This window comes from Drosophila nasuta, chromosome 2R, assembly GCF_023558535.2.
Source record: "Drosophila nasuta strain 15112-1781.00 chromosome 2R, ASM2355853v1, whole genome shotgun sequence".
Taxonomy (NCBI): Eukaryota; Metazoa; Arthropoda; class Insecta; order Diptera; family Drosophilidae; genus Drosophila; species Drosophila nasuta.
In genome coordinates, this window is record NC_083456.1 from 26,308,248 (window position 1) to 26,335,984 (window position 27,737).

Below are 27,737 nucleotides of genomic sequence, written 5' to 3' on the forward strand. Positions count from 1 at the left end.
GATGATCATGTCATTTATGAGAAGTTTTGACGGATGTAGTCACATGTACATGGATTGTGTGCGAAAGTGTGTGAGAATGAGAATTATCCTTTTTTGTCGTTTCGTTTGGTTTGGTTTTTTTTTTCGATTAGTGTGATTATGGATTGAATACATTCATACATTTATGTAGAGAGATGGTACATACATTGTTTGTTTAGTGTAAGTACATTTTGTATAGCTAGCACAAAAAGTTGCACATTTAAGTTTAGGGTATGGAATGAATATTCGTAAAGTCATCGAATATGAATCTAATACACACAATTATGGTTGTTACTTTTGTTTTCATATTTCGTTTTTGGTTTTTTTAAGTATGAAACTTATCATCAAATCAAAGTTGTATGAAGCAAAAAAGCGAACCAAAGAACAATACAATATACAATTATTCTGTATCTGTTGTTGTTAGTTGAAGTTGAAGTTGATTTTTGTGGACAGGTAATTCTGTTACAGCATTAAGCATTAAGTATCCTGTATGCCTGTACAATTTAGTACGAGAGTAAGTTGTGTTTTTTGTTGTGTTGTGATTTTCGAGTTCCGAGTTTCGATTTCGATTTCGAGTTGCGTTGAGTGTAAATATATAAATACATATGTGGTTTGCTGTATATAAAGACGCAAAATATATACTTATGTCTTCTGTATGTATGTATATGTACATATAAAAAGATTTTCTCGTATTTATATGCAAATATTTCTTGTTTATTTTCTGTAGTTTTTGTCTTTGGTTTTCTTACTTTTTTTCTCTTATTTTTCTGTTTTATTTTAGTTTTGCCTTCTCTCAGATGGATACTGATATTCAATTAAAAAATGTGGCTATAGTCTGTTCCATTAAAATTTTTGCATTTACTCTTTAAATTTATCGTTATCGTTTTCTTTGTTTCTGGCTCTAGTTAGTTTTTCCTTTTTTTTTACAAGTTTGCTTTGCAAAAAATATATAGAATGTATATAATTTTCTCTTCTGTATTTTCTTAACTTGTTCATTTATTTTCTCTTTTTTTAAGTTTTTTTTTATTTTTCTTTATCATGTTTACATTATTTTGTTTCCTTGCTTTGTAGGTACTCGATTCTCACGTAAAATGTTTTTCCTTTTTTTATCTTATATTTCACGATTTGTTCTAAACATTTTGACTGCTCTTTAAAATTTGCAAATGTTTTTACTGTAGTTTTTTGGGGTTCACAAATAACTGCATGTATATGTAAATATTATTCTTCTCGGTATCTGTATCTGTATCTGAATATGTAAATGTATCCGTATCTGTGTAGTTAGCTAGTATCTGTAATTTAAGCATGTCACATTCAATCACTAGTATGTTATGTAGTATGTATATCTATCAATATTAAGAGATGCCGTTAAGTTAAGTTCTTGCTGCACTGTGTCGAAGATCGTAATTCTCGTCTTTTTATAGGGTATGTATATGTATATGGTTTTCATAATTGTATGTACGTATATATATGTAAAGTATGTATATATATTTACTGTATATTTCATATATATATATATTCTTATATATGCATGTAATTATGTATGCTTTTTTGTTTTGTATCTATTTAACATGAATTTACACGACATTTAAGTTTGCTTGGGTTAAACGGTTTAATTTACTTTCTTATTTTTCGTTATGCAAAAACTTATTTATGCTAAATTCAACTTTATAAGTATGTTTTGCAATTTACTGTGTGTGTGTTTGTGTGTGTCTGTGTGTTTATGTCTGATTTTTCACCTGCTCCTCTGGCCTATTAAAGGTCAGACCCCAGCCCGGGCTTAATCGTATCTTAAGTTTTGTTTTTTCTTTTGAGGGGCTGGTCACACTGTGTGCCTTATTTGTACCTTGTAATGTGGTGTTCATTTTATTTGTTATTTCATATTATTTATGTATAGATATATGTTTTCGATTTCGTTTGCTTTCTTGACAATTACAATCCTATTTATTTTTGTGTTTATCATGACAACCAGTTCAACTAGTTAGATAGTTATGTAGTTAGTTTTTAGTTTATCAAAGCGGAAATCAGATTGGTTTCGTTAACAGAATGCGTATATATAATATCTTAGTTAATCGTTTATTATTTGTTCAACATACTAAATATTAAGATAAACAAAAACATCATGTACTTAATGAGCCATAAACATAACAAAATTATTCACGTTTTTCTTTGCCATTTTCATATTTTGTTTTTTTTTTCACCATCGGCTGCTTAAAATTATTATGATCCTTAAGGACTTTTGGATGAAGACACAACAACGATTATGTTTATAAGTATTATTATTATTTTGTATTATGCACTACTACAATGTGTATGTGTGTGTGTGTGAGTGTGTGAATAAATGCGGCGAATGAATGAATTTCAGGTGCATTTGAATTGAGGACGCGGGCCAATGAAAGTACGATAGTCTCTAGATTAAAGAATCTGTGCTCATAGATGGGCTACTATAAGAAGCTCCGATTTATATATAGTATATATATAGTATATAGTAGAAGTGATAACAAATTGAGAAATGTTAAGTGTTAATACCATTAAAAAACATTTTAAGTAGCACGTTTTAGTATTGTTTGTAAACTTAATCAAATGATCATCATTGTAAATGTTATTCATATATTTTCTTTTGTATATACACAAGTTATATATAATATATAAACATTCGCTTCGTATATATGATTTTTGACGCACGCTCAGTACAATGTTAATTTCTTTGTTAATTTTTTATCGCAATGTGCAAATAATATAATTAAATGTTCTCATTTTGGTTTTTTTGCCGGGAGTTCTTAGCGCCAAATTCGACTGCCCGAGCGAAAAGTCTTTTGAAAGTAAGGTATTATCTTTTAGCCAATTTTGAAGACATTTTGTGGTTGATTTTTTTTTTTTCGTTTTTTGCTTTTTTGCAACTTAGATTAGTGCAATCTATAAATATCCTATAGATTAAAATGATGATAATGCCAATGCCAAAAAAGTCATTTTACTCTTTTTGCGCGCTCATTGAATTGAGTTTTTCTTTTTCTCTCTTTGTTATTTGTGTTTCATTTTTTTTTTTTTTTTTTTTCAGTATCAGTTTCAGTTTCAATTTTCAGTTTTACAAAAAATGCATTTGCCAATTAGCATAAAATTTAAATCGTAAAAAAGTTACAACAACTCTTGGGTAGAAAAACTTATTTAAAAACTATTATTGAAATTATCCATTACGTGTCTCACTTAATTATAATATAATTAAGACCCGCTCAAATCTCGAAGAGAGGCTTCTCTTGTTTGTTTTCAAAATGATCTCTGGCCTTCTTCAATTCGAGAATTTCTTAATATTTTTTGTTACGTCTGATTTTTGTTTTCCTTTTTTTCAAGTTTTCAGTCAGTTTATAAGAATGTGTGCGTCTGTGTAGCACTTGTGATGCAATGTATGTATGTAATGATGTACATATGATGTATACATACAAAAGTACATACTATGTGTGTGTGTGTGTGTGTGTGATTGTATAAACAGCTTATTGCTTCTTCAATAGTATAAGTACGCGTCTTTTTTCTTTGTCTTATTTATTTACTGATTCGAAGAGATCTTTATTTTTCTTTTTAACTAATGGATGAGCTTTGATGCTGTTGTTCTCTGATCTTATGGGCAATACTTTTTCATTTTTATTGAATGCTTCTTTGGCAGTTTTGAGCCATATTTTGTGTATTTCGTATTTGTTTTGCCCGTTTATAAATACAATTCTCTGGGAAGGTGATCGTGATAATGAATGCAGCCAATTTATAATATAATAATAATGCGCAAGTCTTTTTCGCTTGGATACACTAAACTAAAACTAAAACTAAACTAAACTTAACTAAACTAATCAACTAATCAATTGAATGCAATCAATGTGCGAGCATTTTTTTGTTTGTAAAAATTTGCACTTAATTTTAAATTTTGTTTCATTTTTGCTTTTGTTTTTATAAATTGATCTGGACCTGGATTAATCTTGATACTTGATATGACAGAGAGTGTCTAAGTGTGTGTTTAAGTGAATGTGTGTGTTAGTGTTAGAGTGTGTGTGTGTGTGTGTGTGGTGTGTGTGGGTGGGTGGTGCTCATCTCTCACTATAATAAGTATCTTTATATACGAGTAAAAAAACGAACAAGTCAAATAAATCAGCCTTATTTTCAATGCAATTTTCTCTTTGTTTTTTTTCATATATATTGTTTAATAACTAATTTCGCTTTACCAATTTGGAAAAATTGAACCACCCGCACACACATACATACATACATAGGCATACGTATATGTCCAGGTCGCAGAATCGTATATAGACAACTATATATATAGTATATAGTATATAGTATATACTTATGCGTTTATTACTTAAAGATAACAACACCAATGCAATTCAATTCAATTCAATTTAAGATCGCCTTCATACACACATACATATATGTACTATATATATATATAATAAGTGATATACATATATAAATGTATTACTTATTTATCGTTTTAGTGGATGCAACATACCGCGCTGTTCCAGCAACTGTTGAGTTCATCAACAGCTGCCAGATGAGAGATTTCTAATTGTAAATACTCCATACAATACTTCTTGATCTTCAACTCGATCACGATCACGATCTCGATCTCGATCTGTTCTCTTAATTTAATGTTAAGTTTTAATAACGTCAACACATCAATAACGACAAATACAGTAAATATCAGAAGAAACATCATCAAGTATCAATCTAGATATTTTCTTGTGGTTTTTTGCTATCAATATTTTCCTCATTTATTTTTTTGTAATATTTTCTTGCTTATAAGTATACACATACACATTGGCAAATACTCTATATATGATTGATTACATATACACATACATATATCAATATTATCATCATCATCAATTTCATTCATCTGAAATAAAAGTGAAAACAAAAGAGGTAGAAAAACTATAAAGAGAACGATAAAAATGTCTACTCGAGTTTGTACAAGGTCTCAAAAGTTGTTCTATAGACTTAGGAATTAGTTTCGATATATAATCGGGATCAATAGCTAGATCTATGTACGATCCAAAGGGGGAAACCGTGTCACTTAGAGAGAAGTTCTTCGATAGATATTTTCACGAGTTGTTTTCGGGAGAGCATTCAGGAAACCGTTGTAAATTTTACGACATGGAAAACAGAAATCGAAATGGAAAAATTTTGAACTGAAATCGAACTGAAATAAAAACAATATAAAAGAAGAACGCAAATAAAAACAAAGTCGTTTGTTGTTTGGTTTTTTAATTATAAATAACAATTGTATATTTTTAATAAAACGGGTGTTTGTTTCTTGTTTTGGTTTTTTTTTTCTTTTTACTGTTGTTGTTGTTGTTGTGATTTTGTGGTCATTTTGCATGAAGGTTGCTTTTGCTTTCGTTCATTAAGTAAGTAATGATATCGAGCCCCCGATATAATGTTAAATTACATACTCTTTTACATCTTTGTTTTGCACAATAATCATTTTTCATTTTAACATTTATTTTCTTGTTGTTGTTGTTGTTGTTTTTGTTGTTGCTTGTCATTTGTTTTGTTTTGTTTTCGGTTTGTTTGTTTTGTTTTTGTTTTTGTCGAACAACAATTGTGCCATTTGTTTTGGGTGATCAAATTTGATCAACGCTCTGGACAACATATTTTGTTTGTTTTTGTTTTTGTTTTTGTTTTGAGGATCCTTTTGATAGAATTTGCATTTCTTGCGTTCTCATCGTAATCATATATAATCATAATCATAATCATAAACATAAAATAGTAGTATATGATATATGTATGTTTGTATGTATGTTTTTTATGCATTAGAAGTAAGTTATACAATAATGGATAAAATTTTCTGTTTGTTTTTAAAAATATCACTTATATTTAAATAATTTCCAGAACGCAACGAAAAAGATCGAGAGTGTGTGTGTCTGTGTTTGTGTGTTAGAGTGTCTGTGTGTGTGTGAGTTGCAAAGAGAATTAGAATTGGGACAACATGTCGTATGCGTTTTATTCAATATTTCATTTGCAATTCATTCATGTTCGTGTCGAGTGTGTGTGTGTGTTAGAAACGTTGTTGTTCTTTTAAACTTAAGCTTAATAAAAACGAAATACAATTGTAAAAATGTTGCTTGCTTAAAGAAATTGTTAAACTTTGTCGCATTCCAAAATAAACAATGGCCACCATTATGAATTTCATTCAAATCACGGCAAACAATTTCAAAGAAATTTACGCGCCTACGTGTTATCATCATCATCGTTAATCAATTATTATGATTTATCAATTTTTCACTTTTTCCTTTCTTCATCATCATTATTTTTTGTATGGGGTTTCAATCAAAAATTCTCATTTTCATCTCAAATCATGATTTTTCTCATTTTGTTTTTAAAGCTGCTGCTGCTCTTTCTTTCTTTCTTTCTCTCTTTCTTTTAAGCTCAAGTTATCATCTGTTCTGTCTGTTCTTTCATTGCATTCGCATTCTCTTTTCTCATTGTCATTCTCCTTCATCTTCAACTTCATCTTCAACTGAGCCTGTAGGCTGGCTTCTGCGCTTAATTCGAAAAATATATGTATATTCATATATCATATTTGTTTTTCAGTTTTTTTTTTGTTTTTTTTTTTTTTTTTTTTGTTTGTTTATAGTTTATACATATTCTAGATTGTAGTTTGTACTTCCAATTTGGTTAAGAATTCCTTGTGTATTTTCTTTTCTCGATTTCCACTTTTCATATTTCCTCTCCTTTCATTTTCTTTCGTTTTCTCTCTCTCTCTCTTTTTCACTTCAACCTCGTTTCGGGTTGTTTGTGACGTCATCATCATCATCATCATCTTCATTGTTGATACCGTAATTTGAACAATTCACAATAGTCGCACAACGCGAACAGTTTTTAAAGTCCTAAATATTAGATTTTTTAGTCGTAGGTACATTACAAATTAATTAATAGACTTGTTTCTTTTTGTTTTTGTGGTTTGCAAATAATCCAGCTTAACAACGAAATAAAATTTGAACATTTCTTTCAAAAAATAATTTATTCTTCTTGGCTCCAAAGATTTTGCAATTTTCAATTTTGATAATATTTTATTTCTCATTCTGTCTTCAGTTGTATTCTTTTTTTGTTTCTGTATCTGACTGTCTCTGTATCTGTATCTTTATCTGTTTATCTGTGTTTTTTACCTATGCCTATTGCATTTCGTTTCTTATTTCTTGTTTTGTTTTTTAAATTTTACTACATTTAAGATTAAAGGTTTGCTTTATATGGTATATATATTACATTAGCTTTTGTGTGTGTTTTTTTGTTTTGGGCTGGGTTTTTGGGGGGATAATTGTTCTATAGATGGTCGGCAAATATATATATAAATATATATGTAGTATGTATATATGTGTGTATGTATGTATGGGGGGCGTGGTGTTCTCTTAAGTTTATCATCTATAATATTTAATCAGCGATTTTCCTTGTGTTCATCATTATTTTAAGTTTTGTTTTTTATGAGTACTCGTTTATGTATTGCAGTTTTTTGTATTCATGAACTCTTGCTTAATACTTAATTCTTAGCGATCTTACACACACACATATACATAAGAATACACATGTATATGTAAAATTGGTTTAACTGTTTTTCTGTTTTTCTGCTTTTCATTTATACACAAGTAATTTCACTATTTTTCTTTTCTTTTTTTTAGAGATGAATAGTTTTTTCGCTTTTTGTTTATCTTTGAAGTTGATGCTTGATTAATATGCTTTGAATATATATATTTATATATACGTATTGGTTATTTGTTGAATATTTTGATTTGTTTTTGCTTTTTGTTGAGTTCGTTTTTTGTTTTGTTGTTTTTTAGAGCAAGAAGAAGAACAAAAATTGCACTAATACTAAGAAAAAATTTACTAGATTCTTACAAACTAAAAAAAATCAGATGTATATTTGTTTAAGATTTGTTTTGTTTTCTTTTTCATTGTTTTTTGTTTTCTTTTTTTTTATCTCTATACTTCCAACATATCTTTATATGCGTTTCATTTTCATTTTCTTTCCTTTTTTTTGTTGTTTTTCTCTATGTATATAAAATTGCTGGCCAAACGAATTGCAGCTGAAAAATGTTTGCCACGAATTTGTTTTTTGTTGTTTAGTTTTAACATAAGAAATAACAAAGTCAGGTTTTAAAATAAATATGTATTGTATTGTATTGTATGTATATATATGTATATTTATGCATAATAATTATGAATTATTTCTGTTTATAATTATAATTATTATTATTTGTAATTATTATTATTGTATATTGCAAATGTTGCCCAGCGCAAATGTTAGCAACATTTGCACGGCAGTTGGCAACACCAGCACAACAACAAAGAGATACCATTACGTTTAAGGTTTTTGTTTTGTTTTTGCTTTTTTGCTTTTGCACAATTCAATGCAGAGTAAATAAGAAGAGACCATTTTTCATTTTCATTTCATTTTTGTTTTGTTTTTTTGTTTTGTCAACAACACTTTACGACAATAACAACAGAAGCAAACTGATTGCACAGCAACAACATTCACTATATTTAAACGTTGTTACTGCAGCAACAGTTGCTGCTGTTGCTGCTGCTGTTGTTGCTGACCTGCAGCTGCAGCTCGACTCCAAGCCAGCAACCCTTTGGCAGCAGCAACCTGTTCTTGCTCATAGGCGGCAGCGGCAGCAATTGCAGCAACATTGCTGTTGTCGCTAGCACCTCCTCCTCCTCCTCCTCCTGCTCCTCCATCTTCGTTGCTGCTACTGCTGCTGCTGTTGGCGGTGGGCGAGGGGGTGGGCGTTGGCCTGTTGCTGCTGCTACTGTTGGTTGCTGCTCCAATGGGCGATACAATCACCGAGGTAGCAACACTTTTGATGCGCGTAAATCTATTGATATTGTTAGTGTGATTGTTGCTGTTGGCATTGCAATTGCTGCCGTTGTACTTGTGTGGTTGTTGCTGTTGCTGTTGTTGTTGTTGTATGTGGTGGACGCCATAGCGTCGATTGGTTTTGATAGTCAGCGATGCTGGCAACTGTTTGCCAGCAGCCACTTCGGCAGCCAATCTTACCACAGTTGTTGTCATTTTAGCAGCTGTTGCTGGTGTCGATGTCGATGAAGATGTTGCTGTTGTTGCTGTTGCTGTTGTGGATGCTGCTGCTGTTGTTGATGTTGCTGCTGATGGTGTTGCTGCTGTTGCTGTTGCTCCTGCCTTTGCGATGTCGCCTTGTCGCAGTGTCGTCGACGCTTGGGCTGCCGCCTCTGCCGACGATTTCTGTCGCTTTCAGTCGCCAAAACGACTGCAAGCCTTCTTCCATCGGCATTGAGTGCACCATTGCTCTCGCTTCTCCATGCCATAGACCTTGCGGCATTTCTTGTTCTCGCCACGCGTGCGACGATTTGGTGAATTGGGCGTGTGCTTGGCAGCGCTCACCGTTTGTTGCACTGCAACGTGTTGCAGTGACATGTGTTGTTGTTGCTGTTGTTGGCCGGAATTGGCAACATGATTGTTGCTGGCAGTTGTCTGTTGCTGGCCGCGCAAATGCTGTTGTTGTTGCTGCTGCTGCTGATGATGATGTTGCTGTTGTTGCTGCTGCTGCGGCGGATGGTAATTCGGCGTGATTGTCACGCTAGACAGGTGGTGTTGCTGCTGCTGCTGTTGCTGCTGTTGTGTGTGGCCATTGCTGGTGTGATGCGCCGTCACTGTGACATTCTGTTGCGACAATTGCTGCAACATGTTGTTGGCACTGCTATTGCTATGTATGACCGGACTGCTGTTGCCGCTGCCACTGCTGCTGTTGCTGCTGTGACTGTTGTAGCTGTGATTGTGATTGTGATGGTGATGGACGTATGTCGGCGATGGATATGGCGCAGTCGAGTGGGACGGACGCGACGATGATGAGCGTGCGTGTTTATTGAGTGTCGTCGAATTGTGGTGATGATGATGGTTATGGTGGCTGTGGCTGTTGTTGTTGCTGCTGCTGCTGCTGCTGCTGCTACTGTGGTGGGATGTCGCCGATGGAGCGCTCACTGTGATCGCAGCCGCCGATGACCAAGTGTAATTGTGATGCGCCAGCGGCGATGTCGGTATGCAGCTAGTGTTGTTATTCTGCAACTGTTGCTGCTGTGTGCTGGTGATGTGATGAGCACCGCTGCTGCCGCTGTTGCTGTGATGTAGCTGTGATTGCTGATGCGTTAGGTGGTGATAGTTATTCATAGCGCGTCCTTGTCTGTATTACAAAGCATATTTAGTTAGTATAGTAAATATAATAAAGTGTTCACTTTTGTTACTCACTTGAAATTGCCAACGATCTGTCTTTGGTATTCGGGATCCTCGTGCGGCGGACGCGCCATGTCCCGGTGGCTGAGCGTGGGCGGTGACGCAGGACTAGGCGTTTTGATCGTCGACTCATCGTCGTCGTCGTCTTCGTCGTAGTAGAACTCCTCTTCGTGCTCATTTTCACTGCAGGAATCTGAGTCGCCAGAGCGTCTGGCCTTTTTGCTGCAAGCCCAAAAATAATGCCATCGATTAATTCACTGCATTCTTTTTGTTTGTTTTGCGCGCCACTTGCAGCACAGGGTGACTATGCATTTAATTTTCAAATATTCTAGTGATTCAATCGTATTAGTAATTCCCTCAACTAACTTATATTTATAACTTAATTATGTTTCACTCCCAAAAATATTGTTAGCTTTTAATTTTTTATATTTTATTGCTTATATTTTTGTTTTAATGTTTATTTCACGCGCCAAGTGCAGCACAGGGTGTCCATGCAGTGCAATTTCAAATGCACCAACTTGTGCAAATGATTCACAGTCAATCTAATAAACACTCCAAAAAAATTTAAAAAAAAATATATTAAATTTTCTATATTTGATTAACTTTATTATTAATCGTATTAAATATATTTTTACTTTGATGCATTGCATACGTTATGTCCACTACTCATCGTGACTGTGCATTCACAATATATCGCTTGCTTGGCGTTGCCAGCTGTGCGCGCCGTCAGCGTTGCCACTCGCGCTTGTCGTACGGCAACACCGCAGCTGCCATTCACGCCACAACGCTAACCACACAGCTGCAGGGTTGTAGCAACGTTTGCAAAAAAAAACACGCACGTTCTGTGTCAAATCAATACGAAATCAACAAAAATCAATCGATTTTCGCGAAACAAGCGACACAAAACGCACGTCGATTTCATTACAACTAACAACGCATAACATAACGACGTGCTGTGCACTGTACTCTTGCCCGCTTGCCAAACCAAAACCAAACGAATTTGCTGTGGAAAATTTTTTCGGAAAGAGAAAAAAAAATTTGCGCGTCGCAAGTCTCGCTTCTATAGCGTCTGTGTGTGTTGTCTCCCTTGCTGTGTGCGTGTGTGTGTGTGCGTGCGTTTATGTGTTGTGTCTGTGTGTGTGTGTGGCGTCCGCGTGCATTTCTCACGGTCTACAATTGTCAATTATAACGCGAAAATATTGTGATTACTTCCCCCTCCAAATAAAAATAATAAAATAACCTTAACTCACTAATAAATAAAAGCAAAAAAAAAAAGCAAAATGTCCACAAGCAGCGCCGTAGTCGCTGCCGCCGCCGAGCAGAACAATAAATGTGCTGCCGCTGCCAACGTCGCTGTCGCTGCCACGAACAGCGTCGCTGCGGCGCTTTGTCCGCTGAGCAACTGCCAATTTACGGGCGTCGTAATCAGCGCCATTTCCGATGAGCAGAAGCTGGAGTTCAACAACATATACAAGAGCAGCTGTACGCTCAGCTGCAGCTACGATTCCCAAGGCGTTTTGCTGCGCATCATGCTAGGTAATATCTCCCTTCTCTTCCGCACACTGCCTGCCTGACTCTTACCTCTCTTTCTGTCTCTTTTTAGATAATGATCTGGGACGTGTGCTAAAGGAATACATGATATCAGCGGACACGGATGCCGCACAACTCGGCAAACGTTGTTACGCCATTTCGCTGGATGCCGAGAATTTGGTGTTGCGCTTCAGCAGTGATCAGGATCAGCTGCTCTTTCGCAAAGTCGTCGAGAATGTGAAGCACCTGCGCCCCAAGTCTGTGTTTTCGCAACGAACTGAAGAGTCTTCGGCCTCGCAATACTTTCAATTCTATGGCTATCTGAGTCAACAGCAGAACATGATGCAGGATTATGTGCGCACCTCAACGTATCAACGTGCCATACTTGGCAACTCGGTTGATTTCCAGGATAAGGTTGTGCTCGATGTGGGCGCCGGCTCGGGGATCTTATCCTTCTTTGCTGTGCAAGCTGGCGCTGCCAAAGTATATGCCATTGAGGCATCGAATATGGCGCAATATGCTCAGCAGCTGGTGGAATCGAATAATGTGCAGCACAAGATCTCAGTGATCCCGGGCAAGATTGAGGAGATTGAATTGCCCGAGAAGGTGGATGTGATCATCTCTGAGCCCATGGGTTATATGCTGTACAATGAGCGTATGCTCGAAACGTATTTGCATGCGCGTAAATGGTTGAAGCCACATGGCAAAATGTATCCAACGCATGGTGATTTGCACATTGCACCGTTCTCGGATGAATCGCTGTACTTGGAGCAGTACAATAAGGCGAACTTTTGGTATCAATCGGCGTTTCATGGCGTCGATCTGACCACACTGCACAAGGAGGGCATGAAGGAGTATTTCCGTCAGCCCATTGTGGACACTTTTGATATGCGCATCTGCATGGCAAAGTCGGTGCGACATGTGTGTGATTTTCTCAACGACAAGGAGGATGATTTGCACGTAATTGGTACGAAAAGAAAGCAAGCGAAAGGATTTATGATTTGTATTAACAAAATAATTTCTTCTATTAGATATCCCGCTTGAGTTTCACATAATGCAGACTGGAATCTGCCATGGACTCGCTTTCTGGTTCGATGTTGAGTTCAGCGGCAGCAGTCAACACGTCTGGTTGTCCACCTCGCCCATTGCACCCTTGACGCATTGGTATCAAGTGCGTTGTCTGCTGCCCATGCCCATCTTCATTAAGCAGGGCCAAACGTTGACGGGTCGTGTGCTGTTGGAGGCCAATCGTCGGCAATCGTATGATGTGACCATTGATCTGCACATCGAGGGCACGTTGATATCGTCGAGCAATACTTTGGACTTGAAGAATCCGTATTTTCGGTACACGGGGGCGCCGGTGCAAGCGCCGCCGGGGACTAATACTCAGAGCCCATCGGAGCAGTATTGGACTACGATGGACACCACGCAGGGCAATCGTAATTGTAGGTAAACTATAAGGTACTCAATATGATCTGTTACTAAGTGAATTTCTCTCTTTCTTGTGTAGCAACTAGCATGCTGAATGGCAGTCTGTCTGTTAATGGAATGGGAGATGCTGGCATGGACATCACCCATGGTCTAATGCATCCGCACTAGGAACAACTTGCTACTGCTGCAGCTGCTGATGATGACAACAATTTCTACAACTTGTTAGCTAATGCCTGGATTGCAAACTAATTTAGTAGATCGCAGATTGTATTTATTATTTTATGGGGTCTCAATTTTTGTTTTGATATTCCGAATTTTAGATGCTTTTGTTTTTATGTTTAATTTATATTGTAATTTATTTATTTTGCAAGCAGTTGTTCCCCCAAGTTCCAGGTTCTTTGAAATATGTTGTAAGAGATGAAACACCATTAACCATTAACCATTTAGCCATTAGCAATGAGAATAAATGAAGAGAAGTAAATGTCGAAAGAAAGCAGAAGCAGAAGAAGAGTAATCAATGAGAAATCGCATAGATCATCAACAATCAACAAAGGCAGACTAATAATGTGTATGTAGTTGTTTAGAACAGCAGCATATATATTCGATAAGCTAATTTTAGCCCCACTTCCCAAGCCCCCAAGATAGCATTTAGTGTTTTTAACGTATGTATGTTATTATGTAATACGAGTATCATATTAATAATAATAATAATAATAATCAATGTAGAGAGCAAACACTGCAGCTTCAGGAAGTTTATTATTACATATTAGTTAATGCCAATTGCAGTTTGCAAAAGCTTTTGAACAAATCCAGCAACAATTATCATCCACCCCAAACACAGAGAAATTTAATAATATTCAATTTGCCCCCATGTATCTACCTACAACTACAACTATATATGTATATTATGTTAAGTATAATAATATGAATTGTATTTCAATTATTTCATGTACCTCAACGAAAATGTAGAACCTAGTTTCAATTCTCGACACAAATGTTTTGTGTAGAAGTCAAATATTCAAATGGTTATGCTTAGTTTTTGTTTTGTGGAAATTATAACGAATTGCTCATAGAAATTAGTTGATAAGTTTACAATTATTTATATGCATATATATACTACTACATATATGTGTGCATCATAGTCGTGCTGAGAGATTATAAAATTGCAATTTTCCAACTCTGTACTGTTCTGTTCTCTTATTATTTGTCCGCATTTCAATTAAATTTTAAATTTATCTTTGTTTCTGTCCTGGCATATCTTGAAACCACAATAGAGATCCTACGTCGCTACCAGCCTGCCAAGCGCATAGTTGACATATTAAGTACTATAAATATACGTATACACATATATAGTATAATATATACATATATATATATATATAGTAATATATAATTATACAAGCATAAATATATCTATACACTTCCATATATAAGTGTGTGTGCATTGTACTTTTTAGCATAGTTTTTGCCAACGACAACAACACCAAACAACAACCACAACAATAACAACACCATCAACAACAACAACAACACCACCAACACATTTACAAAGTATCAACTATAATCCTCTATACATACGACTACAACATACCCATCATATGCATCTACATATGCAAAAAGAAAACAACAAAAAAAAAAACAAAAATGAATATGAACAATTTGAAAACAAGTTCAAAAACTAAACAACTTTGTCTTTTTCTCATAGTTTTCTCTGTGTTGGATTTGTAGCTGTCATCAACCCATCGCATCGCTCGTTTCCTGCCGCCGCCTTCGCCTTCCCCATCGTGTGCAAAAAACAAACACATAGGAAACAACATTCAACATTCGCAAATGTCAAATGCTTAATGCTGCGACCCACAGTTTGGACCTTGGCCTCAAAAAGCCAGAATCAAAATCAAAAAACTTGCAGCGCAGTCGCTGCCCGCGCACAAGTTGCGCTCGAGTTTGCCACGCCCCCAGCGCCTTTCGCGCCCCTTCGTATTAAAAATGCAGGTGTGCTGCGCTGACTGTGAGGGTGCGTCTGTATGTGGTTGTGTGCGAGTGTGTGTGTGACCTGGTTTCTATGTACACACATATCGACTTATGTACAAGTGTTCCACTTTCAAACTGCTCGAATCCGACTGCACAGTGGGCTGAATGACAAAGTAATGCCAGCAAAACTTTTGTAGCAAAGTTTACAAACTTTTCTAACGAGCACGGAATTTGAAATACTTTTAAGCACTTTGTACAGAGTAAATAGTATAATGCTCTCATAAATGTTGTATTTGCTGAACTTTCTTTATTGGTTGTCATAAATATTGAAAGTTCTTGAACTTTAAACTAAATTTGCTTGTGTCAACAAGTCTTCAAAGCGAAGTATGCTAAATACTTAAGCATATCATGAATTTGGTTCTTATTATGTTGTATTCGTTAAACTTGTTTTATTTAAAGTTCTTTTACTTTAAACTAAACTGTTTTTTGTACCCAAGTTTTTAAAAAGAACTAAAAAAACTGCTTCTTTAATAAGAGAATTTCTTGCAAGTTCAACTTTAACACCACTCAAGGGATCTATTAACTTTATATCTATCCAAAGAAACATAAGTTTGCCCCACTGTGGAAACAATTGTGACGTGCTCTTGCTATGTATTAAGAGGGTATTACTGTTGTTTTGTTGCAGCAACTGTTGTTGCTTTGTTGCACTAAGTCAAGGCCCTGCCACTTGCTGCTCATTGTTGTAGTTGCGCTCTGACCGATGTCAGAGCATTTTAAAGGACACACAGAGCTCTTCCCCCTCACTCTCTCATCACTTTATTGTTGTGTATTGTTATTGCAGAACTTACCCCAAATGTGTGTCCCTCACGTGTCGTTCAATTTTCAATTGTGTGAGCTCCACGGTGCCGCATCCCTTCCAGATACAGCGGAATTTTTTCGACTGCAAGCAAAGAGAAGAAGAATCATTAATGGATTAGTTTTGTAATGTGCCAAGAAAATGATGAAGGGATTTCAAAGATTTAATGCGCGTACTTTGCGATGTGCCAAAGTAGGAGGCGGTGGGTCAGGAGGAGGCGTGCCGCTGCGTGATGAGGATGCGGATACGGATGCGGATGATAGACAGCCCGGGCTGGCTTCACTTTCGCTGGCACCGCCGCCAAACGACTCGTAGTCGCTGCGTTCCACGTAATAGTTGAGCGCGGTTGCGTGCATCTCGTTGCGACCAGTGAACGAACCGGTGCCGGGCCGGTGCCAAATGCGACTGTGTTGGTGGTGCGGACAATGCAACTGGCTGCCTCGATGCCTGGCTGCCTGGCTGCGATGCTTGGCTGGCCAGGATTCGGTTGTGTGTGGCAAAACGAGCGAAGCCGAGTGAGCTCCGGTTTCCCGGCTCTGCACTCAGCTCGGCTGCAACTGATAACAGAGGCCGCCGACGTCGCTGTCGACGTCGTCGTTGCCTTGTCTTTGTGCAACACACTACAACAACAAAAAAAAATGCGATAGAAGAAGAAAAAGTATTGCCAGCCTATTTACTGGGTCACCTTGCAATACCACAAACTACCAGCATGCAACACCCATGCCACATGCCACGCTCTTCGCCTTGACACGCTTCTCGATGCGAGAGAGAGAGAGAGAGAGAGAGAGCGGAAGAGCGAGGGAGACAGGAGAGCGCTCTGCAATTTTTAGCGGCCTTTAGCGCCTGCAATTATGCTGCGCTTTATGTTGAAGGTTAGGCGACAACGTCGACGTCGACAGCACTGTTGACCCAGTTTTTGGGGCAACTGGTTTGTTGTCTTTCTTCTCTCTTTTTTTCGCTTTTTTGTTTGTTTAACTATTGCGCGTCCTTGCCAAGTTGTGTCCTTGCAACGCGTTGCATGCAGCAGTTCGTCATTTAATTGGCAACTGATTAATGATTTGTTTACCAAAAAAAATTTGCAAATTTAAATCGACTACTTGCCGCATTGTTATTTTGTGTGGCAAACGCGTCGTATGCGCATTATTTCTAATCTTGTTTGTTCTGGAAAGCAGGTCAAGTTCTCTAGCTTTATTTGTTGAGTATTTCGTAGACTTCGCCCCCAAAAAGGAAAAGCACTCAGCTTAAAGAACTTAATGACGTATGGCCAATTTTAGAAATGTTTGCTCTCTAGTTCTGAGGGGAGAAAAGAGGGTGGGGCGGGGGGTGTGTGAAGAGGGAAAAGCAGGAAAGCGAAAGCGAAAGCTGCCAACCGCAACGTAATCATAAACATAAATAACTTGGTCTACATAAGCGGCGTAAATTGTTAACGCACGTGGTTGTGTGTGCAAGTGTGAGTGTGTGGATGAGTGTGAGAGTGTGCGAGTGTGTGTGTGTGAGTGTGTGTGTTACATTAACTGCCTGGGGCCTGCCAGCAGGTCTACTACACATTTTTCGTTTTAACTCAGTGCAATTAGTGGGCGCCATAATTCGTTTGTGGCCAGCGAACAGAGCGCAGGATATGGCGCATATCCTGCTCATAAATACTCGCATATATACCCCACACACACACACACATATGTACATATATACTATAATATAAAACATTTGTTGCCATTTGTGGCAGATGTTTGCATTCAAGTTTGAGGGAATTTTTGGCAGTTGGCAGTTTGCGTTTGGCATATTAATGCCGCCTGCGACTTTAATATGATGTGAACGCCAAGCATTCATTTCAGTTAACTAAATGTGCGCAGCGAAAATTTGATTAAATTCGGAATTCATCAAGACGACGTTGCGTATACGCAACGTGTGTGTGGCAGCATTTTGGCTTCAATTATTTTTAATTAATGCGCCAACAGCAGCAAGTTGGAAATCGTTTTAGCTTATCAATTGCCGTAGTGTTTTTTTTTTCTTGGTCAACCTAACAATACGCTTAGCTGCTGGCCACCTGCCGCATGCCACCTGCCGAGTTGCATAAATCCAGCACACTAAATGATATTAGACACTGTGCTGTGTGCTGTGCTGTGTGTGCGTTAATTATGTTGCCATGTCTAATGAGTTACAGTGGGCGGGGCAATCGCTTGACTACTAATGAAAGAAAGCAAAACTCTGCCGAACTGAAGTTGGGCATTTCAACCCCCTCACTCCGCTTTTATCGACTCAACCATTCATCCCTGCCTCCCCCTGTCCATCGAACACAAAGAGCAAACGTTGTTCCTACCGCACTGTGTCCTGATTTGACGGAGCCTGAACAGAGCGCATAAATAGGTAAAACGAGTATGCGGAAATGGCAGGAATAACACAAATCTTGTTAGAGAGCAGAGCAACAGAGATAGCAGAGATGCGAGGGAGAGAGAGAGAGAGAGAAAGAAGAAGGCAAAAGAGAATGAGAGTGGAGGAAATTGACGTGGCATTCCCGGTTTGCCTTCGGCTCGAACTTCGCTTGCCTGTATCCAGCAAATGCTTTTTGTTTCACATGCCGTGTGTGTGTGTGTGTGTGTGTGTTTGTGTGTGTGTGTGTGCTTTATGGATCACCGCTGGGCTGAGTGGCATCGTTATGCTGCCAGCAGCAAACTACATCAGTTTCAGTTTCGCCTGCTTTATGTTTTCAGTTTCAGTTTCAGTTTCGCTGTTCGATTTTCCCTCGAAAAATAAGGCCAAACTGTACTCCTCGACTTTAACTTTAACTTTTGTTGTGTTGTGCGTGAACTGACTTAATCTTGCATCTAACTTTAATTGCCAACATAAATATGTTTTTCATGCTTCTAAACGGAGCTTTCACATGCACGCTGTGCATGTAAGTTGAGCTTTAAGAATTGCACTGACAGCTTTAAAAGCTCACGCACACAATTACAATTTATTTGCTTGAAATTAATACACTTGTCGGTGAATTGCGTTATCAGCTTTTATAATTTCCTATTGCCTTCACATTCAATGAACATTTCACTTGACAGCGCTGCCTCCTCCCCCCTCTTTTTCCTCTTCTCTTTCTCATATATAAATATGTATGTAGTCGCATTTACGTGCCTTGTATAAATAACAAGTTTTCTCTGCTTTCGGTATTTCGCTTTCCATTTTCTTTTTTTGGAAGGGGGCCGCAAACATAAACAACCCCATACCCTAAAAAAAAACAGCAACGAAAAACCCAAAATGCCAGAAGCAGAAGCAGAAACAGAAACAGAAGCGGAGGAGAATCGAAAAAGCAGAAACCAGAACAGCTGTGGAAAGGACAAACACGGAATTGGGTCAACTGTATATAGCCATGCTATATATTTATGTATTTCACTTTTGGGGGGTTGGACGTTTCCCGTGTCCCTGTCCCTGTCCCTGTCACATGAAAAGCGTCAGCAGCAGCAGAAGCGTTAACGGCGGCTGTTAACTTTGCAAAAATAACTGGGCCAAAAAGAGCGGCCGGGCTAATAACAGTGCCAGAGAGACAAAGCGAACAACTGCGCGCGCATTTGGCCAAAGAGCGATGTAAATAGGCTATAAGAGAACGAGAGCAACGAAATCAGGTTAAGAAGAGAGACTCACTGGAAGTGTGTTTGTTTTGATTTGCAGCAGCAGCAGTCGACGACGACGACGACGTTGAAATTGGGTCAATGGAAGCGTATTAACTGCCAAGTTTTGCCCAAAAGCGAATGTAGCATAAATTATTGACTTTTACATAGAATCGGGCTGAATAACAGTCTATAAATAGCACACTTCATGCAAGAGTAAGTGAGTGTGAGTGAGTGTAAGTGAATGTGGCAGAAAGCAACTCAGCATCAGGTTGCAATGGCATTCATATTCGCTGAGGAATTCCGTTCCTTCCCCCACAACGCAAATAAAATAAGTAAAAAGCTTAGACAAACACTCTTGCAAACTCTGTTCCTCTAATAAGGCTTAATTTTTTTTTTGGGAGCAACATTCGAATTGCACTCACGGCGACGTTTATACTCGTATATTTCACAGCGCGCTGACGACATAAAAGTCAAAGGCAGCGCACAAAAGTAGGCAACGCAAATCGTTGTCCTTATTATCCTCGGGCCAGCTGGCAATTTTATGCGCACCATTAAAGCTGCTTAAGCGCCTCATGGCAATCTTCACTCCAGGGGGAAAAACTGGGGAATACACTTCTTATGTGTTGTGTTCTGTATTCTGTGTTCTGTGTTGTGTTGTGTTTGCTCGTCATTTGCATTACCGAGACAACCGAAAAATGCCCCAGGCAACGCCTCCCCCCCAGCTTTGATTTACATATAGATACAAATAGAGAGCGTATCTCTCGCTCGCTTCTAGATATTAAGATATTAGATTCAAACTGAAAATGCAATTGATTGAGCCACATTTTTGGTAGCCTGGCTTATTTGCATGCGGTTCAAAATGGGAGCAGGCGAAAGCGTTATCGCAACCCCAGCAGGCAAACCCCAGACCAAGCAAATTGGGTCACATCAAATGATAACAGACCCAAACAGCAGCAGCAGCAACATAAAGGGCTGACAGTAGAGAGAGGGATTGATGGGAAAGGGGGGAGGCAATTGGTTGACGCTTTCAACAACAATTTTTGGGAGCTTTGAGGCCTTTGGTTGGTTTTACAGGTAACATAATTGCCGCCAGCTAAAATGCTTTTGGGTTTTGCCTCAATGCGGTTTCAAAATGTTGTTGCTTAAATAGTTTGTTCGCCCTCTATGTGTGTGTACTTTAGGGGTGTGTGTGTGTGTATGATTATTTGATTTTCAGCTGAGCTCACACATGAGTATAAAACATGATTACCTCAATTTGTCGCCCTCGTCTGGAAATTCGCTTCAAACTTAATTTGATTGCGTATAAATAAACACGCGACGCTGGCGACAGTGACAAACTGACAGAAATGTGTGTGTCTACACACAAGCACACACACACACACACACACACACAAGTTGAGAGATCATGCATATGTGTATGTAGATATCATATGCATACATAACTGATGTGACAATCGCACGCGAAATTGTCATTTCTGAACGTCAACGAGGAAAGTTGCGTTGCCAGGAGTGAAAAAGAGCGAGAAGGAGAGGAAAAGAATGTAGGAAAGAGTGAGACGGGTAGCTAACATGATTGAGCATGTCGCGAAAACGACATGGAAGCTGAGTTGAGTGTTGTGAGGTAGTTGTCTAAATTAAAGTTGCAAATTAAAGTTGCAAAGTTGCAAATAAACATCTGATTGTCACAAATCAAAGCATCAGCTGATGCGCCAAAGCCTTAATTAAGTTGGCAACTCCACTTAGCATAGCTCAACTGTTGAGTCTATCGAACGGGGAGTAAGTATTGCATTGATCCACACAGAGATGCTTTGAGCACTCACTAAGGGCAGCCATCTTCACTTATGCACTTTTTTTTCACTGAGAACATTAATACATCAGACCAAAAGTTTGCAAAGAAAAATTGCAAAAATAAATATAAAATAATACTGCAACCGAGAAAGGAATGCCAACACTTTTGGGCATTCGAGATTTTCTTTGTCCCAACTTGATTGGCCGGCTCTTTTAGAGAATTTAGAATTGCTAAATTTTCTCTTTGCCACTGATTGGTAAGTAGTGTCAATCTGATTAGACCTTGCGGTAAAAATGTTATTTTATGCAGCTTATTGGTCATACCGCTGGCAATTGCACACGCTAGACCCTCCATAGAGTGTAATAGGTGTTGCACATTGCGGTCCTCGCCTTCCCCCCCCACCTGTTGAACAGGTGCCACTAGTGAAGCGCACGCGGATATTCACCCTAACCTGCAAGCCTAAGGGAGAATTGGTGAAGGCAGCGAACCTCGCTGCAAACAACCGGCTAGAGTGGGAATAAGGCGATAATCTTGCGGCAGCGAATCTTCGCTGCAGATTATCAAACGGTATTCGATAGCGGCTAAGCGAAGGCGATACTAGAGACGTTCAAAGGAGCGTAGATCTTCCGGCGAGATCTACGGCTCCACAAAAAAAACACGCCGGCACCATCTGCATTGGATTGTTTTCGTTCGCAAAATGCACTAAGAGTGCCAACATGGTTTGCTAAATTGAATAATTAAATTGAATTTGTATTAGTACTTGTCAAAAATCGACTAACTCATTTTTCGACTTTTGTACAGCCAACATGGGGTTCATAGGATTTGAAAGCCTGATAACCATAACCCTTTATCATCTTTAACAGCTAACATCAACAAGCATATATGCTACGACGGATTCATCAGTTATCAGGCCTGCTAACATCGATGGAAAGTGCGTAAGTACGGCATAGCCGTGTCTATATTATAGTTGATTGGGGTTGTGATTGTGAGGTTCTCAATTCCGTGTGTTCCGTGTTGGTTCTCTATCTTTCGTATTATTAAGTCATGAAGACAACCGTTTAAGTAAAACAAACTAACGTAACGATAAATAAAGGCTCAATAAATCAAGCACTATTGTTAACTAGAGATAATTTTTATAAACAAAATGAAGTATGTTTATTAAATTACTGTATATCATGGAGAAGAAAACAATAATGTGTTAAACTTTTAATTCTAATTGGGCACTGAATGTGCGAGCGTTTGAGATAATGCGAGATGAGTACTGTCCCTCTCCCCTAGTATTACACTCTGTCTACACTTTAATTTATGATGACTTACTACCCAGTCGAAGCCAAAGACCCACCCCAGCCCTGAACTGAGCCGGCAAGTTAGCTAGACAGAGTAGGCTTAGACGAGTAGAACCTCGTGGTGTTCGTCACATAATTAAATGGCGCCCAACTCGTGAGGCCTATGGAAAATGTGCCCCAAAATAAACATTTCCTCATCAAACTATTCATTCTTTTTATTGAAAACATAGATGTATGAATTTTCTGCCTTCTGGATTGGCTGTTTACTGATGAGAACGTCGGAAGCAGACCAGGCGAAAAGAACATACATAGCGGATTCATTAATTGATAGTGTTATCAATGAATTAAACCTGTTAAATGCAATTTTCTGGCCAATAATGTGATTAAGGAAATTTTTGTAGAATTGATGAATTTCGATTCTCTACCGAATCATTGTTAGGCCCAGTACACAATATTGTGTTGTGGTATTGAAATCGAGAATTGTTCAGTATTGGTTAATATCGATCTGTTCCTCTTTCAATCACAAACACTCATCAAATACGTTACTAATCAAAGTAGATTCAGACTCTCAGTACACACTTCGCATTGTCTTAAAATCGCATTGAAGGGTAAGTCCCAAACTTAAAAACTTAAAACTTGAACACTATATTATCGCATATCGTAAACTTATTTTTGTCAATTACCTTGTCAATATCGAATACCGTACTAGTTCACATTCATATTTTAATTCATCATGCCGGTTACTCGCAGCGACGAAAACCTCGCATCAGCTAGTTCACTAATTCTTTGCAAAATTTGCAATGATTTAAAATCGTCTGAATTTGAATTAGTAAAAACCCCTTGTAGTCATAACTTTCACTCCGAATGTATATCCAATTGGCTCAATACTAGCGAAACTTGTCCAACTTGCAAAAGCCGTGCAGGATAGGAGATATTTTTGGCTCAGAACAATCTGAAGGGTTAAGCATGCTTCATACAGTTGCAGCACCCCCAGTTTCACGCGAAGCCTCGGGAGCCGCTGGTACTAAACCACGAGATCGACCAAAAACAAGAGCTAATCAGAGAGAGAATCTCATGAGAAATGCCGCACAATCTCCTTCTTGGCAACACAGGGCAAGCTTAGAACAAAATGTACCTACTTCCAGGCAGCATCAAAATGCTGCGCGAGAAAGTCGCTTACCCCGAGCATCAACAGGAAGTACAACCACACCCGTTCCAGCTGTGTCTGAACAACGAGTTCAAGGACTTATCACTTCTTCACTCGATAACTTTCGAGCTGAACTAGTCGCTACTATCGCTGATCAGGTTGAATTAGCCTTCAGAAACTTAAATATTGCCGCCCAACCGCCAATAGTTCGTTCCGAGGAACCGCAATTGGAATGGGATAACGAAATTCCAGATCAGAATAACGAAGGATTGGGGCAATCAGGAAATATATCTGGTAGTCTCGATCGGCCTGACCGAATTTCTAGTACCATTGTTAATTGGCATCTTAAGTTCAGTGGTACACCAACTGATATACCAATCGACGACTTTATATATCGAATAAATTGCTTGACCTCTCGTTGTTTGAGCGGAAACTTTGATACGTTGTATCAGTTTGCTCACTTACTATTCTCAGGTCCAGCGTTAACCTTCTATTGAGATTTCATCGTAGCTCTCATCATAGGAATTGGTATAATCTTTGTTCTCGTTTATGCGAAAGATACCAAAATCAAAGAACCGATGAAGACATAAAAGATAGCTTACGGCGCAGGAAACAAAAGTTTAATGAACCTTTCGATGAATATTTGGATGCTATGTTGAACATAGCAGATACGCTTAATTCTCGTCTATCCGATACCGAATTGGTCTCTTATGTTAAACAGAATTTGAAACCAGATCTTCGACATGAACTGTTACATGTTCCAATTTCAAATTTAGCTATCCTTCGTAGAGAATGTCACAAACATGAAGAATTCTACTCCCAACTGCCTAAACATCAAAATCGATCGAATAACCCCAACCGAGTTATTCATGAGATTGCTTTAGAAAAAGACCTGGAGTTAGGCTCTGAAGATGAAAACTCAGAATCAGCAGATGTAAATGCTATGAAGTATTCTGATAATTTCAAATGCTGGAATTGCGATGAAATTGGTCATCGTTACCAGGATTGCCTGAAATCACGTCGCATATTTTGTTATGGATGTGGAAAACTTGACACATATAAACCAAACTGTACAAAATGTAAAACCAAACAGGAAAACTCGCAGAAGGGTATTCGCTTACCACCAAAAGCGGATATCCGCAATTAAAATAGAACCAAATTCTCTAGAGTATTCTCAACCACCTGCTATATCGAATAACTTACCTGACTTACAAATTCATCGACATTTTATACCTTATCATTTGCGATTAAGAAAAATACACACATCTCCAAAATCGCGTGCTGCTCATCGTATGCATACATTTTGGTCGAAAAAGCGTGTACTAAATTCTTATAGGATATCAGCTATCGTAAATAAAGACAACGATATACGACCCTTTACTTACCTCAACATTCTCGATCAGCGTTGTTTGGCCTTGCTCGATAGCGGAGCAAATAAAAGCGTGATCGGAGGAAACTTAGCAAAGTACATTCTTGAAAATAATATTAACTATCTTAAATCCAAAGGATTTGTTAAAACTGCTGATGGACAACCTCAAAAGGTCGCTGGTACCATTAATCTTCCAATCGAATATAATTCGACAAAGCAATCGTTTGAGTTCCTAATTGTTAGCGCCATCACGCAAGATGTTATTTGCGGAATTGACTTTTGGAATAAATTTGGAATTTCTGTTAGTTATGTTAATGCAGTAACTGAATCTGAAATTGAAAATGAAACGATACCCAAATTGTCTCTTACAGTAATGCAAAAACGCAGATTACAAGCAGTTGTTGATTTTTTTCCGTCATGCGAAAGGGACGGCTTAGGAAAAACAACACTTCTTGAACATTCTATAGACACAGGAGATAGTACTCCCATTAAACAAAGATACTATCCCATATCTCCAGCTAAAGAAAAGCGACTTTGTGCCGAGATTGACCGCATGTTACGTTTAGGAGTAATAGAAGAAGCTTCGAACTCTGCATGGTCCTCGCCTGTGGTTTTGATTGTTAAACCTGGCAAAGATCGTCTATGTCTTGATTCTCGAAAGCTAAATGCAGTGACGAAGAAGGACGCATATCCCATGCCTAGCTTAGAAGGTCTTCTAAGTCGATTGCCATCTGTTAAGTGCATTTCCAAAATCGATTTAAAAGATGCCTTTTGGCAAATTTCTCTAGACAAAGAAGCGCGACCAAAAACTGCTTTTACGGTACCAAATAGACCCTTGTATCAGTTTACTCGGATGCCATTTGGCTTGTGTAACTCACCTCATACAATGTGTCGTCTTATGGATCAAGTAATTCCCTATGACATGAAGGAACACGTATTCGTATACCTAGATGATCTATTGGTCATGTCCTCTAACTTTGAAGACCACTTACTGCATCTGACCGAAGTGGCAAATAGATTACGAAAAGCGGGACTAACAATAAATGTTACCAAAAGTCAGTTTGGAATACGAGAAGTAGATTACTTAGGCCATGTAGTAGGAGAAGGCACACTTCGAGTAAATCCAATGAAAGTGCAAGCCGTTTCCGAATTTCCGGTGCCACAGTCCAGACGCCAACTGAGACGATTCCTGGGCATGACTGGTTGGTACCAGCGTTTTATTCCCCAGTACTCAACGGTCATCTTTGAACTAACAGAGCTGCTAAAAGGAAAGAAATTTGAATGGAATGAAGAGGCCCAACATGCGTTCGAAGCAATAAAACATAGACTATGTGCTGCTCCGTTTTTGCGTCATCCCAACTATGAGTTGCCATTCATAGTGCAATGTGACGCTTCAACATATGGCATCGGCGCCGTATTAGCTCAACTTGATGCAGAAGGCAACGAACTACCCATTGCATATATGTCGAAAAAGTTGAACAAAGCACAACGAAATTATTCTACAACGGAATTAGAATGCTTGGCAGTTGTATTAGCCATTAAGCGATTCCGTATGTATATAGAAGGCCAATCATTCAAAGTTATAACCGATCATGCAAGTCTGAAATGGTTGATGAATCAAACAGACCTTCATGGCAGACTTGCTCGGTGGGCGTTAAAGCTACAAGGAATGGATTTTCAGATCGAACATCGAAAGGGCAGTCAAAATGTAGTCGCTGACACTCTTTCCAGAGCATTCGAAGAAAATGTAGATGTTGTTGAGCTCGAAATACTACCAGAGATAGATTTAAACTCGGATGCATTTCTCGAAAGTGATTATGTCGAGTTAAAAGAGAAGATGAGCAAATCCAATCTTCCGGATTTCAAAATCATAGACGGATATTTATATTACAGAGCAGTATTGCCTTCCGACGTCAGCGAAGATATTGGCGATGGCTGGAAACTGTACGTCCCTACATCTCTCAGAAATTCGGTGATAGTTTCAGCTCATTGTACCCCAACGTCAGCACATTGCGGCACAGCGAAGTGTCTAGAACGCATTCGTAGGCATTTTTATTGGCCACGAATGGTAGTGGAAGTGCGAGACTTTATTAGCAAATGCAAAATATGTCAAACCTCAAAATACCCGACACAAAATCTAAAGCCGCCAATGGGTATTCAAACAATTAGTGAGCGAGTATTTCAAAGACTCTACATAGATTTCATAGGTCCGTTTCCACGCTCAAAACTTGGTAATATTGGAATTTTATCATCCTAGATCATCTTTCAAAATTCACATTTCTTATACCAGTTAAGAAATTTTCGACTTTAATAATCATTGATCACTTGCGCAACACTGTATTTAACTGTTTTGGCACACCAGAGTTCATAATCAGCGACAACGGCACTCAGTTTAAAAGCCGAGAATTCGCTGCATTTTTGTCTTCGTATGGTATCAAACACATGTTCACTGGAGCATATTCCCTCAAAGTAATGCAGCTGAAAGAGTCAATAGATCC

General features: G+C 38.2%; 2 protein-coding genes across 4 annotated transcripts in view; one reads left to right on the plus strand and one right to left on the minus strand.

The window, feature by feature from the left end:
* Positions 1-6,583: 6,583 nt before the first annotated feature.
* The window catches only part of LOC132787074 (zinc finger protein 395), a 156,800-nt gene continuing 135,646 nt past the window's right edge, over positions 6,584-27,737 (minus strand). For all 3 annotated transcript variants that reach the window (XM_060793962.1, XM_060793963.1, XM_060793964.1), the window contains 3 exons: positions 16,042-16,133; positions 10,277-10,483; positions 6,584-10,211 (listed from right to left, as the gene is read on the minus strand). In XM_060793962.1, the coding sequence (XP_060649945.1) occupies positions 9,266-10,211; positions 10,277-10,483; positions 16,042-16,133 (1,245 nt within the window). In that variant the 3' untranslated portion in view covers positions 6,584-9,265. The remainder of the gene's footprint in view (positions 10,212-10,276; positions 10,484-16,041; positions 16,134-27,737) is intronic.
* On the plus strand, positions 11,039-13,615 carry LOC132787076 (histone-arginine methyltransferase CARMER). Its single transcript, XM_060793966.1, has 4 exons — positions 11,039-11,797; positions 11,865-12,758; positions 12,823-13,236; positions 13,302-13,615. The coding sequence occupies exons 1-4, from the start codon at positions 11,542-11,544 to the stop codon at positions 13,388-13,390; spliced, it is 1,653 nt and encodes a 550-aa protein (XP_060649949.1). The 5' UTR covers positions 11,039-11,541; the 3' UTR covers positions 13,391-13,615.

What these genes read in the sequence shown, in the direction of transcription:
- LOC132787076 (XM_060793966.1), top strand. Translation starts at nt 11,542, where the DNA reads ATGTCCACAAGCAGCGCCGTAGTCGCTGCCGCCGCCGAGCAGAACAAT. An exon ending in TTTGCTGCGCATCATGCTAG is followed by an intron (nt 11,798 to 11,864) that starts GTAATATCTCCC and finishes GTCTCTTTTTAG; the next exon opens with ATAATGATCTGGGACGTGTG. An exon ending in CACGCAGGGCAATCGTAATT is followed by an intron (nt 13,237 to 13,301) that starts GTAGGTAAACTA and finishes TTTCTTGTGTAG; the next exon opens with CAACTAGCATGCTGAATGGC.